The 16,511-nt window shown below is 43.4% G+C and overlaps 1 protein-coding gene across 11 annotated transcripts in view; it reads left to right on the forward strand.

Annotated features, from left to right (window-relative positions):
* The window catches only part of ABLIM3 (actin binding LIM protein family member 3), a 118,598-nt gene that overhangs the window by 80,406 nt on the left and 21,681 nt on the right, over positions 1-16,511 (forward strand). For 6 of the 11 annotated variants that reach the window (XM_003900336.5, XM_009209357.4, XM_009209358.4 and 3 more), the window contains 3 exons: positions 9,061-9,119; positions 11,636-11,707; positions 15,867-16,022. In XM_003900336.5, the coding sequence (XP_003900385.1) occupies positions 9,061-9,119; positions 11,636-11,707; positions 15,867-16,022 (287 nt within the window). The remainder of the gene's footprint in view (positions 1-9,060; positions 9,120-11,635; positions 11,708-15,866; positions 16,023-16,511) is intronic. The other 5 variants (XM_009209360.4, XM_009209361.4, XM_009209359.4 and 2 more) reach the window with 1 other exon arrangement.

Here is a 16,511-nt window from a genome sequence, read left to right on the forward strand (position 1 = left end):
ATTTTGCTCTTGTTCTAAATGTGCCTGTACCCAGGAAAAGGGAGAAAATAGACTCTTCTCCCCTTCTGTCTACACCAAATACCCCCCTGTTCTAAGACCTGAGACAATAACCCTGGAACTACGCAAGTTCAGCTGCACATTTTTAAACAATTCTCTGTTATCATTTGCGTATTTAACTAAAACCCACAAGGCAGGAAATCATTTATAAAATACTGGACAAACCCTGCTCTGCTAAAGGAAAGTATTATAACAAATTGTAGGTCTCACCAATAATAATGATAATATTAATAACAAAAATATTAATAATAATAAAATGCCATCATTTTATTATTGTTAATAATATAATTATTATTTGTTGGTATTTGTTGAGCATTTACTGTGTACCAAGTATTGTACTAAGAGTTTCAAACACAGTATCCCATTTTATCCTCACAACAACCCTGTCAGCTAAAAACTATTAATGTCCTCATTTTAGAGGATGAGAATGAAAGTTTAAAGAGCATACGCCACTTGGCCAAGGTGGGCCTGTCTTGCTAGGGTTCTTGGAGGCAATTTCCTTATATCTATTACCAGAATTCTTAAACTGGTTCATGGTCAGCCTTTTGAATTCTATGAATCTTCTGAAATTGCTTTGAGGCAATTTTCTTATATCTATCACCAGAATTCTTTTTTTTTTTTTTTTTAGACTGAGTCTGGCTCTGTCGCCCAGGCTGGAGTGCAGTGGCCGGGACTCAACTCACTGCAAAATCCGCCCCCCCCGGGTTTGCCCCTCTCCCCCCCCAGCCTCCGGAGTAGCTGGGACCACAGGCGCCCGCCACCTCACCCGGCTAGTTTTTTGTATTTTTTAGTAGAGACGGGGTTTCACCGTGTTAGCCAGGATGGTCTCGATCTCCTGACCTTGTGATCCGCCCGTCTCAGCCTCCCAAAGTGCTGGGATTACAGGCTTGAGCCACCGCGCCCGGCCTATCACCAGAATTCTTAAACTGGTTCACGGTCAGCCTTTTGAACTCTATAAGTCTTCTGAAATTGCTTACTAAATTTTGCATGCTAGGTGTGTTTCTCTAGGGAGAGAGTCCATAGCTTTCATCAGATTTTCAGAGGTGTCCATGGGCCAAAATAAAGTGAAGAGCCTTGGTTCTGTGTTAACACAAATCCGAAACAGAATCTCGAAGACTTGTTTTGATAATTACAACAAACCCTTCTCTTGTGTAACTGAATCTATTTCAGATTACTTTTTTTTATTATTATTATTTTTAGCTCAGGGGATATAAGGTCCTGGTTTCAGGAGCTGTATATTTCTGGCACGGCTGGGATGTAACTCAGAAAAGGTGCACTAAGCTAAGAGATGTTCAAGTGAGGGCCTCCCGTTGTGATGGGTTGTGGAACGCCAGCCCTCAGTCATCATCTACGCATTTCATGAAACCACCCTCTAAAAGGCACTATTGTAGTATTGGTTGCTATAATTTCGTAGTTTAGCATTATTACTTTAAATTGGATTTCTCTACTGACAGCTTAGGTTGTAGGAGTTATGCTTAAAAACTTTAAATCTTATGTTTCCCCAATCCTGCTACCTAATTTTAGATTCTTCAGACATATTCTGTTACTGTACTAAATTGATACTTCCTAAAGTCTGACTCTACTAAGCATATTTCATTTTAAATACAGTATATTTTAATTTTTGATGAGCTGCCTTTTTTTCCTAGATTTTAAGGGTTACCAAGCATCTTGAATCATATAGAAAGTGTTACAGTATAGTAGCTAAAGGTTTGTATTTCTAAAGTTTGTTTCCAGCTTCTTCTCTCTCAGGTCACCACAAACTCATGCCAATGTGGCCATTTTCTCGCCTATCACATGTCACATCGACTCCAGCAGTCAATTTGTCCGTGTTGGTCAGAATTAGGTCCAGAGCAGCAATTTCCCGGCTTACTTCCTCCATTTTCTGAGAAACAAAATTGCCTGCTGGGCAAGTCAAGAACTTGTCAGATATTCAGCTTTTAGCTCGATGAGACGTTTTATTAGTCTAGACTTTTCAGGTGACAGAAACCTAGCTCAAGCTATGTTAGGCAAAAGAAGATTGATCGGCTCACAAGACTGAGAAGCATCTAGGAGCAGCACAGCTGGGTGGAGGGGCCCATGAGCACCATCAGGTTGTTCTTCTCCCTGTTTCTTTTCATGTTTGGTCCCATGCTCTCCTGCCCAGACTGGCTGCCTCCATGCAGCAGGCCAGAGGGCCTGGCCAGCCACCATCAGCACAGAGAGGCAGCATGTCCCGATAGGCTCAGCAGAGAAATTCCAGAGGGTCTGAGGACCTGTTGCCCACACCCAGGCCAGGGTGGGGAGACACAGATGGACAAGCAGGTTAGAATCCAAGCTCCTTAACCCCCAACTTCCCATCTGTAAAGAGGGATGAGGTTAGGCTCCATCTCACAAGGCTGCTGTGAAGATTAAATGAACTAATGAATGCATGGTAAAGACTCAACCCAGGGCCTAGCACTGCTGGTTCCGCCAGTCTGAGCTCCTGATAACCAGCCAGTTATATAGAAATGGCCATTTCCATGATGCAATGCACTAGTAAGTGCTTGCTGTTGTCAATATTATCATCATTTTTAAGAATATTTAGCATAAGGTGCAGCCTATGTACTCAATAAATGGCAGTTATTATTTTTTATATTTAAGCACTATTGTTGTAAAGTGTGTGACACAAGGTCTGGCATCGACACTCCATAAATATTAGTTATAATAGTAACAATAGGAATAATAAGAATACTTAGGGCCTGGCACATACTAAGCACTCAATATACTTTAATTACTGACCCAACTGTTATTATCAGCACCTATGATTTCTTGTGAAATACAAGGCACCTCGGAATTGCCATTCTCCTCATCCTGCCCGATATTCTCCATGGTAACTAAGCACTTTTCTCCCTCCAGCCTCTTTATTAAGCTTCGGGCCCACTTCATCATGTCAGCTCCAGGCAAACTGGTCTTTCCCACTTCTCCTGAGGTGCCCTTGTCCCTGGGCACAAGCCCAACCTCCCAGGAGGGTGTGCTGGCAACGAAGCCAGGCTTCTGTTCAGTGACTCCACCTGCATGGCCAGCCTGCCATGTGTTGCAACCCCCTCGACCGCCCAGGCCCCAGCTTCCTGCTCCCCTCAAGTCTCCCTTTTACTGCTCTCCCCTTCCCCAAACTAGATCCTGACACACAGATTATTTTTGTAGGTAGAAGAGAGGAGACAATAATAACAACAATAACCAACACTTATATAGTCGCTGACACAGGCGGACACTGTTCTAAGTGCTGTGCATGGATTAACTCATTAATCCTCAAACCAAACCTATGAGGCAGGTACTGTTGTCATCCCTGTTTTATAAATAGGGAAACCAAGGCACAGAGAGGCAACTGACTTGCTCTAGACGATGCAGCTAGTAAGTGATGTAGCCAGGATTGGAACCCCTTAAGAATATTACATGAAATTATGCATAGAGTGCCTGATACCAGTAAAGATTTACTAACACCCGAGATTATAATGATCACATTGTTGTTATTACAGGGCAGATTCAACAGCATTGTTCACTCCTCTCTCCTGCCGAGTTTGGCACTTTCAGTAACAAAGGAGCACCAGAGTGCCTTGGTCTACAGAAGCAGTGCACCTGCTGGGAGGAGAGGAGTGGGAAATTTTTTATGTTAATGTAAAATTCTCATAACATAAAATTAACCATTCTGAAGTGTACAATTCCGTAGCTTTTAGTGCATTCACAATGTTGTACAACCACCATCTCTATCTAGTTCCAAATCATTTTCATCACTTCAAAAGGAGTCTTCATACATGCCATTAAGAAGTGACTTCTCGTTCCCCTCTCCCCCAACCCCTGGCAATCACCAATCTGTTTTCTGTCTCTATGGATTTATCAATTTTGTATGGCTCATACAGATGGAACCATACAATATATGTTCTTTTGTGACTGGCTTCTTGCCCTGATAATAATGCTTTCTAGGTTCATCCGTATCATAGCATGTATCAGTAGGTCATTCCTTTTACGGCTGAACAATATTCCATTTTTAGATCTACCACATTTGTTTATGTGGATGAAGGTGCTTTTCAATTTTTTATTTCCATAGGTAATCGGGGAATAGGTGGTGTTTGGAAGCTCTTTAGTGATGTTTTGTGAGATTTTAGTGCACCCATCACCTAAGCAGGACACAATGCACCCAGTTTGTAGTCTTTTATCCCTCACCTCTTTCCCAGCCTTACCCCTGAGTCCCCAAAGTCCACTGTGTCATTCTTATGCCTTTGCATCTTCATAGCTTAGCTCTCACTTGTGAATGAGAACATACAATATTTGGTTTTCCATTCCTGAGTTACTTCACTTAGAATAATGGCCTCCAATTTCATCCAGGTTGCTGTGAATGCCATTATTTTGTTCCTTTTATGGCTGAGTAGTATTCCATCATATATATATATATGATATATATATATATCACGGTTTCTTTATCTACTCATTGATTTGGGTTGGTTTATGTGCATGGAAATTTTAAAGGAGCAATTCCAAGGTTCCTCCCAGTCTATTGCCACAAAGATAGTGCTGCTGTCATAAAGGCAGAGGTCTGAGAAACCTCATCCTGCTATGGTGAAAAAAAATTCAGAGGCCGGGCATGGTGGCTCACACCTGTAATCCCAGCACTTTGGGAGGCTGAGGGGGCCAGATCATGAGGTCAGGATATCGAGACCATCCTGGCTAACACGGTGAAACCCCATCTCTACTAAAAATACAAAAAATTAGCCAGGTGTGGTGGCACGCACCTGTAGTCCCAGCTACTCAGGAAGCTGAGGCAGGAGAATCACTTGAACCTGGGAGGCGGAGGTTGCAGTGAGCTGAGATTGCACCACTGTACTCCAGCCTGGGTGACAGAGCAAGACTCCATCTCAAAAAAAAAAAAAAAAAAAAATCCAGAGAGGAAACCTGCTGTAAGAGAATACCCTAGCTAGGGTCAAGGCCAAAAACTCAAATGCCCACGTCAAGGAGTGGGAAGGGCTGGGAGTCAGAAAGTAGGGAGGGTCACTGGTGACCTGCAGTATCTAAAAACCTTCAGACTCAGAACTGTTTAAAATCATAGTGCTCACTAAACAGAACCTCCCAATGGAGATTCTTTCAATCACTGTGCTTGTAAGTTCTAGAATGCCAACATTCTAGAAGACTATGATACCAGCTCCAGGTTTGGCATTAAAAAACAAAAAGCATTGGCTGGGCATGGTGGCTCATGCCTGTAATCCCAGCACTTTGGGAGGCTGTGGCAGGCAGATGACCGGAGGTCTGGAGTTCGAGACCAGCCTGGTCAACATGGAGAAACCCTGTCTCTACTAAAAATACAAAATTAGCCAGGTATGGTAGTGCATGCCTGTAATCCCAGCTACTCGGGAGGCTGAGGCAAGAGAATTGCTTGAACCCAGAAGGCGGAGGTTGCAGTGAGCCAAGATCGTGCCATTGCACTCCAGCCTGGGCAACAAGAGTGAAACTCCATCTCAAAAAAAAAAAAAAAAAAAAAAAAAAAAAAAAAAAAGCCTTGGCAAATCTAACATCAGGATACAACAGAGAGGTGGGTGGCTTCCTCAACATTAAATCAGCTCCAAATGTTACAGGTGTGGTGTGTGCTATAACCAGTCAAAGAGATAAGACTGACTGCTGACTCTGCTAAGGATTAAAAATGGCCTTAATACCTGACTGACAGATAGTTTTGGAGATTCACATCTCTGTCTCTGAGTCAGCTGATACAGAAATAGCTAATCCTTCACTTCCATAACCTCATAGTAGGTTTTAACTGCAGAGCCTGGAATTGTGGGTGACAATCTCAGAGGACAAGAGAATGTGACTCACGGAACCAGGAGTTGAACAAGCAGAAAATGTACTCTTACAAAAAGCTAGAGCTCTGTCTTGTAAAATTGGTTTCTTTATCACATAACATTCCACGAAAATAAATTTAGAGTGTTTTCTGGTATTTAGCCCTGTGGTTCTCAAATTATGAGTCATAAAATCACCTGGGGAGCTTGTTAAATCACAAATTCCCAGGTCCCACCTCCAGGAAGTTGGTGTCAGTGGCTTCGGCAGGGGGGCCCAGGAATCTGAATTTTACCAGGCTGCAAGACATGTGGTCCGCAGGTCACAGTTTGACACGCCCCAATATAGTGAATATGCTTGCAGACTCAGTCTGGAGCTGGAGCTGTCTAATCAGAGTCTTGATTGTACTACTTGTCCAAATCTCTGAGCCCAACTTAGAGAAGCCAACTGCCTAAGATAGAATGCTGTATTTCTTTTATTTATTCACTCAATGAGTATTTATTGAGAATCTGCAGTCCCTGCAGATATATCTGTAGGTAAGATAGACATGAATCCCTCTTCTCATAGAATTTACATTCTTATCAGGATAAATGGATAGGGGCAAATAATTATCTTGTCTGTACAGTAAAACCTGTTAAGATGGAAACAGAATCTCTAAGTCTCCTTCCTAATATCCCTGCTGAGCATGTATATACCCAATGTGTACTTAAACACTTTTAGGGACAAGGGCTCACTGTCAGTTGAATAAGGCCATTCAGTTCTTAGGCGTTAAATGTTTCTTCCCTGAACCCTCTGCCCTTAGTCCTAGTTCTACTTTATAAGACTTGCAAAACAAATTAATGCCTCTTCCTACAGAGAGTCATTAAAATCTTCAAAACTAGTTTTCACAATTCTGTTAAGTCTGTTCTTCAGGGTAAAGACCCAGCCTTAGAACTGCATTTGAGTCCCCTTCCTAGGATGGCCACCATTCTCCCGTGGGTACATTTTATCTAGTATCTTTTTGGGGAAAAAAATACAAAGGTAGGGTCCAATGAGTCATTCACATGCATTTCTTTATTAAACACACAGGGGCCAGGCACTGTTTTTGGCTCTGGGGATAAAGTCCATGGAAGAGGAAAACCATCTTCTTCACCATAACGTTGTCCTTCTGTTAATGCCACATTGTTGAGCTATTGGCCAAGGGAATAAGCTCAGAAGACCGTAATTTCACAGGGATCTTCATGAACAAATCATCTTTTCTTGCATTCTTTATCTAAGTTTATTGCTAGCTACCAACTAACTTTTTTTAGCCTCTTTTATTTACAGATATACTACCAACTCCCAAATTCTGATGTTTTTCATTTCTATTTTTTTTCTTGTTTGATCCTCCTCTCCTTGTTTCTTATGTAAATATGCTTTCCGGTATGCAGAGTACTGAAGCTAATGACCATTTTTGGCTCAGTTTTATTTCAGAGTGATATGCCAATGTCATGAGGTTAGAAAGCAAAAGAAACCCTCTAGTCTGACCCCCTCACTTGACACATTATTTCCCCGCATGAGGACTTCTGCCCTCTTGATCTTTCCTATGCCTCTTTAACTTAAGTTCATGACCTCCTCAGACCTCTGTGTCCATCTCATTCATTTCCTACAGGGACCTGTAACATGTGTTTCCTGCCACAGCCACAGTCATAAACAATTCCTGATAGATTCAGAAGCAACTCAAAGAGGAACCGGAAAATGCTCTCTCTAATAACTCCCTAAAGTAAGAATCCCGGCACACAGCTTGGTAGTGGACACACCCTGTGATTGCTGGATCAAGCCACAGACTCAGAGTCCCTCTACTGGGCTCTGAGAACCACTGCATTTTACTTTAGAAAGAATTAAACTCAGTTGAATAATTAGGAACACCCAAGAATGTTGGCAGACAAAAATCAAAGATTCCTGTTCCGCAAAAGACAAAACTGCCCTTAAAATTAGAATCTTGGAGATGAAAATAATCTTCAAGGCCATCCAGATCCCACCTTATTGTTCTTCAGATGAGGAAACTGGGACCCAGAGAGAGGATGTGTTAGGGGCTGAGCAGAGACAAAAAACACAGGCCTCCTCTCTTCTCTTTTTCACTCCGAATTATTGACCTTTCACCACCATCTCATCCCTTAGCTAGTATTCCAGTCCTGGGGGTTCCAGGCAACAAAGCATAATATAAAGTATATCCTAGAAACAAAGTCAGACAAACAAATGCCATCTGGGTGCTCAGGAATCCAGCCATTGCTGGCTCCTTTCCTTTTAGGGCTGGTTATAAGGGGGATGGCTCCAGAGGGATAATATGTTCCTATTTTTCCTTCTAATCCAGGACACCTGTCCCTTCTCTGGGGAATGTGTCATATTTGGGGCTGCTTTTCAACATGTGGGCAGCCACCTGTTGTTCATGCCTTTCCAAATTGGCCTTTCGGGTTTGGGGCTGGCCAACTGGACCCCCACCCACAATGAAATGTGGGCGTTAGCAGTGTACTAAATTTGAAGAGTCTGGACCCTCTGAGGAATTAGCAGGTCAAAGCAATGCTCTCAAGCAGAATATACACCATGACACCTCCTCCCCCTTAAATGTGATAGCTCTGGCAGACCGTCATAAGTCTTTAAGAGAAAAGAAAGCTGGAGTTCACCATGCTCTGTCACTCTTTTTTATCCACACTGTCATTTATTCATTCGAGAAATATTTATTGACCACCTGCTATGCGTCACTCACTGCCAATCATATACTCATCTCTTCACCCCACAAACATGTACGGGTCTCTTCTAAGAGCAAAGTCCCGTGCTGGGGACTGTGGGAGATGTAACAATGAATAAAGCTCAGTTCCTACCCAGAAGAAGCTCTTGATTTAGTGAGGAATGAAAAATCCACAAGCTACTGTGCCGTAAGGCTGTATGTGTGGAAAGAGAGACAAAGAACTATGGATCACAGAGGAGAGAGAAGTCACTCCCAACTGGCAGGTAAGAAAGTTTGCAAGAGGATGTCATGTGAGCCCTAGACCTTGAGGAATGGGTAGGATTTGGACACACAGAAAAAGATGTGAGTTGTCGCATAGGTCTGAGAGGTGCCAGGAGGAAGCTGGGAAAGCCAAGGAGGCCCTTCTGGCAGACGTGTAAGGGACATATGCTGACCATGGAGTAAATCAAGGTGGGGCATGGGGAGAGTGCTGGAGGGTTTGAAAGGTCTGACTCTTCGTTACTTTCCTGACCCCTTAGGTTCTGAGGTTTGGCACCCCATCTGCAAACAGGCAGCCCGGGCAGAGAAGAAGTTAAAGGTAAGCAAGCTAGTAGATCCCAGACCAGCACTCCTACTTTGCTACTTTCTGCCACAGGTTAAGGGAGCTGTGCTTTGGGACAGGGTCAGCATTCCATAGTGTGCAGACTCCCAAATGTGTGCCTATGTCCTTGGATTTTCCTAATGGCAACACCTGCCCCATGGGGTTTTTGAGGGGGTTAAGATATCGGATATGAAAGCACTCTTAAAACTGTAAAGCACTGTATTCCTGTGAGTTTTGTGTTTCTGGGGCGAGGCTGTAACTCTACCATTGCTCGCCAAGATGGCGGCCTCGCTGGGACCATGGTTTTTCCCAGCCTAAGGTCGCTCATTAATAATAATAGTTAATAATGTCACAGTAATTGACAGTTTACAAAGTATCTTCACAGCCACTGTCTGATTTTACTCCTTTAACCCTGTGAGGCAGATGGGCAAGAAATTTTATCTTTGCCTTGCCTGTGAGAAAACCAGGTCTAAAGAGGTGATGATTTGCCTGCAGTAGCAAAGCCAGGCAGAAGCACAGCCGACATCCCCAGGTGTGCACGGGGCTAGCTGAGGTCCTGCGTCCCTCTGAATTACTGTGATCTGACAAATGTCAGGAAGCCTTGTGAATCTGGGTTCCTGACACTGCAGAGAGGGGTTGAGTCTTCCAGGCTGCAGGAGGGATCCATTTTCTAGGTCTTTGATGATGTGGAGGAGACACCTGGGGTGTGTGTTGGGGGATAGGCAATGGGGCCTTCACATCCTGGCCCCCAGATATCAAGTTGACCCCTTGGGACTCTATTGTGTTACCCACTAGAGTCTCTCCAACTAGAAAAGCAAGTGCACAATTTCTGACCAGCTAAACATGTCTTCCTTGCTATCTCAACCACTTAATGAAAGTTTTCTGAAAGAGCCAGTCTATTGATGCATAATTATTTTTTTAAGCCCTGAATTTCTTTCCCTGTTTCTTCCAAGACCCTCTTCCATTTAAGGTGTAAGACCTACTTGTCCCTTTCTTCATTTTCCTCCTCTTTGGTGGCATTTCCCAAACTTCAGTCATCCTCTACAACCCTGATGCCTGTTGCCATATCTGGGCACCACCTGTTTCATTATATACTTAATATTTTTCTCTAAATCAAGTCACTACTTTTTATTAACTTAACTTATTTTAAAATAAAACTTTATATTGCCATGTGGAAACCAGTTCTACTTGCTATAAATAGAAGGTAATCATAAAATAAATTCAATGATAATGAAATAATTCTTAAGAATAAATCTTTAAAATTCTAGCTAGACAATGTTGCCTGCACTCTCTTTGTTTAAAAAGGGAAATTGGGTTGGGTGTGGTGGCTCACGTCTGTAATCCCAACACTTTGGGAGGCCAAGGCAGACGAATCACTTGAGGTCAGCAGTTCGAGACCAGCCTGGCCAACATGGTGAAACACCAATTCTACTAAAAATACAAAAATTAGCTGGGTGTGGTGGCCCATGCAGCTACTCAGGAGGCTGAAGCAGGTGAATCACTTGAAACCGAGAGGCAAAGATTACAGTGAGCCAAAATTGTGCCACTGCACTCCAGCCTAGGTGACAGAGCAGGGCTCTGTCTCAAAAATAAAATAGGAAATTGGCAATTGTTGAGAGAGTTGTTGAAATGTATTAGCACCAAACTGAGACTGCCTCCTTGATCTAATCAAGGGGATTGAAATGTTAGATTTTACTCTCTAACTCTATGATTCAGTATTATCAAGTGTTCCACCTTCATCTTCCCAGAACCACCGCTAGTTCACAGTCCACTGTTTAGGAAACTTTATAGCCCCACATAGAATGCTTTAAATTGTAGGATGAGAAAACTGGGAGAGAATCAAGTGGTCCTGAAGCTCAGCCTGTATATTTTACAGATCAAGAATCCAAGATGCCTAAGACCACATACTTCACCCATGAGTCCTTGATTCCTAATCCCTTTACATCATGCAGGCACCCTCTTATGCATTAGGACTGACATCATGCTGCTCTGCTAAGGAAGCTATTAATCCATCATGGCCATTTTTCAGAGACAGTTTTTTTTTTTTTTTTTCAAGTTTATCACTTAAGTTGATGTCAATTTGCAATTAATACACTGTAAAGAATCAGCATATTGTGCAATGACATGAAGTTTAACCCACTTTTACATTTTGAATAAACAAACTCCCAAGGAATGAATACTAACCAATTTTATGTTTTTAAAGTAAATACATTATTGACTGGGATAACTCAAAATGAAAAGTTTTATGAGTAATTTCCTATTTAGACTGCTAGCTGCAAATACATAGAAAATAAATCCATATTCTGCCCCCAACAGCCTGAAGTCCTTGCATTTTAGATCTCATTCACACTCAGACCTTGACTTAAAAGGCAAAGAATAAGAAGGAAGTACAGAAGTAGCCAGAGAGTACTTTAATGGTTTTGCTAATGTTGCATTCTTAACCCCCTTTCTCACCCTCCCCACCAAGCTCAGGTTGCAGCTTCTCACCTCTTCTGTCTTCATCTCTTCCACAGCATAGACGGACATCTGAAACCTCCATCTCTCCCCCTGGATCCAGCATTGGGTCACCCAACCGAGTCATCTGCGTATGTATCACTTTTGTTCCACCAAAGGGCCTTCCTTATTCCTGACCTGGTGTCTAAAGAGTCACTAAGGACGAGGGAGCTCTCAGGTTTTCATCCAATTGACATTTGATGCATGTTCTTCACATGCTAGGCTCTGTACCAGGTCTTGAGGATTCAGTGGGGTACAGGGAGGACATAGATCCTGCCCTCATGAAGCACACAGTCTAGTAAACCCAGTTTCAGGAATAATGCAGAGTTCCATGGAGCACGAGAAAGAAAGTACAATGACAACAAGAGCCCTTGCTGAGTTCTAAAACCAATGCAAGGCACCTCCTTTCCCACTACTTAACTGAGACAAGCAAGAAAAAACTGAGGATCAAAGTGGTATTCTGAATAGGTATTAGGTGGAGTATTGATGTGGAGATAGAGGCAGAAAGGAGAAGGAAGCCACATACACATGTGGAAACATGGCTGTAAAGAATTTGCAAACATAAGGAAGAGCTTTCTAATCATGTGGGAAGTCTAGGGATGCAGCAGATCCACCTCCATGTGTCTGACCTCCCATCTCCACAGGCATTCAAACACAGAGAGACTCATCATTTGCCAGGGATGTAGAAGAAGAGACAGAAGTTGAGTTCAATGACCTCAGAGGCCCCTTGTATATGGCATTCATTCATTCAACAAACATGTGCCAAGCATTTACTCTGCTAAGTGCAGTGCTCTGCTCTGGGGAAATGGTGATGAACTACACAGACTTGAACACACAGTGCCATGAATCATCAATTGCAGTTATAAATTCCAGGAAGGAAAAGCACAGGGTCCTCTGATGATGCTACAGATAAACAGAGGGACCTGACAATCTAGGACTAGTTGGGAGAAGGCATCCCGAGGAAGAAACATTAAACTCAAAGGAGAGGGATAAACAGAAATAAGCTAAAGGAGGTGGGAAACGCAGAGCCAGGGAGAACTGAAATGAGCAGAAAACCTCAGTCTGATTGACTCTGGACTGTTCCAGCCTTCCACAAGCCAAAGGAGCCAAGAAGACCAGAAATGTGGGGAAAATGGTCTGTAACAAGAAACCTACTCCTCACAAGAAGCTCTAAGTACAATCACCAAACCAGCCAAGCCCTGGCCCTGTCCACTACTGCTAGATCATTACTTCAAATCCACATCCAGTCTCCTCTTTGATCCTTGGATGATGCCCATTGATGGGACTATGGGCACCTTTCCTTTCTTCTCTGGTCAAATGGAGAAAAAAGAAAAATGCTTAAGAGTTATCACTGACTGAAATTTCAATATGGGTCAATACTACCATGTGGCTGTCAAAAAAAGACAAGCTGCTTTGATCACAGGCTGTACTCATTGAAGATTCCTGTCTAAAGCAAGAAAGGTGATAGTCTCCCTGGCACTGTGAATGGGGCCAGACCACAGCAGGATTAACGGGCTTAGTTTCCAGGCACGCACGGTGAGAGTGTTATTGACAAATGTGAGTATGTTTCCAGAAGAGAGTTACTAGAACAGGAGCACTCAGGGAGCTGCTGCACTGTAATACCGTTCATCACGAGCTGGTCTCCCGGTGCTACTCAGGAGCCTCATAAACCTTTGTGAAATAAGTTAAGCCCTGATGATGTTCACCTGGGAGTCCTGGAGAAAGTTTCTCAGAATTGCCCCTGTGATAAGCAACTTCATTACAGAATGGAATTTATGATGGCAGCTAAGAACACCTGTGCTTGTGCCTTCCAACTAGAGGCTTACACATTGAGATCAGTTGTCCCTCACATCCTAGCAGAGGCATGTGTCTCCCCTTCCAGCCTCTCCTCCTCTCACCGTTTATGGTGCCTCGTGCTCAGCTGCTCTGGGGAATGACTGAACATGTCATAGAAGCCATGTTTTCAGTCAGCCCATCAAAGCATGGTTTCCAAATTTGGAAAAAAAAAATCATCCATCTGCTTTGGATAGATGCAATAACAAGCATAAAGATGGATTTTAATTTAGTTTTCATAGACATTTGAGATTTGATATTCAAATAGAATTATCAGCGAACCTGAAATGAGCAGGTTCTTTCAAACTTTCAAACTTTACTCCATCTCCACTGACTTCTAGAATCATCTTCAGGTGGTTTGGCTTTGACCCATGTGTTCTCTTCCTTCCTTCCTTCCTTTCTGGCTAATTATGGTAGGATGCCTCTGATCAATTGGTGTGTCTCCAGACCTGAGGCTCATTTATAGCCCTGTAAACAAAGTGGCTATAGGAAGAAATATAAATTTAGTATTTTTGAGGTTTGGGGTAAAGTGCCAAGATGAATAGTTACGGGTCGAGATGAGTTTGGAAGATGCCAAGAGTTCTCAAGGTCAAGATCTAACATCCAGGACAAAAGCAGCAATTACTTCAGCAAGTGGACTCTCATCTAATAAAGGCTTTCTTTATCCACACGCCCCCAGAACTGGTGCAGATGTGGGTGTCTGTACCAGGCAGGCTCTGGCAGAAGTCAGGTGGCCTACCTCAAAGAGTTCAACTGAGGAGGGTTTCATGACAGAGGTGTGGGCAGGGTTAAGTGGACTCACAGGAGATAATGAGGTATCCAGGGACTATAGCAACATGATGTTATTACCACACTGGAGCTAAAGAGATGTGGGAAGGGAACAGCATTACCAAAGCTGGCAAGAGCTGGGGAAGTCCAGCCTTCAGAGAGAGTCAGGCCCAGCCCATGGCCAGCCAGGAAGGTTGCCAGGGGAATAAGTGTACCAGCCTCTCTCCATTCACCCTCTAATCTCTGCTGTTGCATCCCATTGGCTAAACCCAACTGAAAGCCGGAGAACAAAAGAGCCTGTGATATAGCCTAGGCAGTGTTCAGAGCATAGATTCAGGCAAGGAAGAGTGGACACTGGGTCTAGGAGAAACAGAGAATAAGCAGCATGAGAATAAGCAACAGTGCCCTGATAGCAGTGCTGATGTGGCAGGGATAGAATAGTGGAAGGGCTTTGGTAAGTTTTCAAAATAGCACAGCTTATAAGTATTTACGAATGCTGCTCCCTGTAGAGTAGTCTTGGCCCTGAGACTGTACCTGGCTCCTATGGCATTGGGAGAACATTATCAGACTAATACAGTCTCTGGATTCTCTATCTAGCAGCCTCTGTCGTAATTTGCAGCACCTCAGGACCTTGCAAGACAGATCTTGGTTGATCACAGCAAACACCAGGTCACAGAGGGAACAGCTGGAGGGCATGGCCGTGTAAAAGACATGGCTTCAGGAGCCATGAGATGCCGGTTGTCACATGCAAGGGGGAGCTTTCTTTCAATCCATGCAGCTCTAGAGGGCTGAAGTCTGCCAAAGTCAAGCAGAAGGTAGAGGCTCATTTCAGTTCAATGGAAGGAGCAGCTTTCTGAGTGCAGCCTTCTGACGGTGTAAGACAATGAACTCCCCATCCCAAGAAGACAGGGGAGGCCGCCGAAGAGGGCAGGCTCTCTGTGTTGAAATTTGGGCTCTTGCAACTTATTAGCTATATAGCCTTGGACAAATTAATTGATTTTTCTGTGCCTCTGGTTCCTTAGTCAAAATGAGGATAATGTTAGTGCCTACTACTAGAGTTGTGAATTGTATGGGTGAACTGAGTTAATCTACATAAGGGACTTGGTACAGAGCCTGGCTTATAATAAGTACTCACCAAATGTTAGCTAGTGTTTTACTATCATGATTATTTTTGTCTTTACCATCTTCATCTTCTTCTTCAAGAATGCTGTGAATTGTGTTGTCCTCGCTCTGTGGGATTGGAAGGCAGTCAGCACCCAGGCTGTGTAGTTCAAGCTGAATTCAAACCCATTAGCCTAGTGGTGCAAATTGTATAACCTTTTGAGCCTCCATTTCCTCAGCTGGAAAATAGAAATGATATTGACATTTACTTCACAGAGGCATTACAACATCTAGAGGAGATAATTCTTGTAAAGCACAGGGCCTTACAAACAATATGTGCTCAATAAATGTTAGCCCTGTTGGAATGGATGGCCTCTAAGACTGCTCTTAGTCTAACATTCTACTATTCTTCAATTTGATCCTAATCTTCTGTTTTTAGTGGAAACTGGAGAAGTTCGTTCCTTCTGTATCTTGTTTTTGTTTCCTCTCTCCATTCCCTTTTCCCTCTTATCTTTCTCTTCCTTTCCTGTCCATTTCCCTCTTCCCTAGGCTAAAGTGGATAATGAGATCCTTAATTACAAAGACCTGGCGGCTCTCCCCAAGGTTAAGTCTATCTACGAGGTACAACGCCCCGACCTCATTTCCTATGAGCCTCATTCCAGATACACGTCCGACGAGATGCTGGAGAGATGTGGCTATGGAGAGGTATCGCGTCTTGCCCTTCTCTCTGGGGCTATTGTAGGAAAGGAGGTTCCGCTGGGGTCCCCAGCCCTCTCCATCACAGACAGTTTGGCCTCCACAATGCTGGACCCAGACTCTTCTACCCTGGGATTTATGGCCAACATTTTTTAAATGAAGAGATTTCATTTGGCTTTCTGGCTTTTCTTGAAAATATCAGAGCTGACAACATTAAACCTACATTTCCACCATCTGGAGATGGGTGGCAGCACCCCCTATGGTCAGGACATGAGCTTTCCATTCTCCCCAGTCCTCCCACTCCCTGTTAATCCCAGCATTAATGCTGAGAGCCTGTGACCAATTATTACTCAAGCTGTTGTATTTCTTATACTGTAGGAATTTTTCAGGTACTCAGCCTAAGGCGCTCATCTCCTGCCAGGCTCAATGGCCATTTGGGTTTATAATCCCTGATTAGACATGTTCTCTGGTTTTCACACCAGGCCTTTAGCCCCAGTG

Source organism: Papio anubis, chromosome 5 (assembly GCF_008728515.1).
Source record: "Papio anubis isolate 15944 chromosome 5, Panubis1.0, whole genome shotgun sequence".
In the NCBI taxonomy this organism is placed as follows: domain Eukaryota; kingdom Metazoa; phylum Chordata; class Mammalia; order Primates; family Cercopithecidae; genus Papio; species Papio anubis.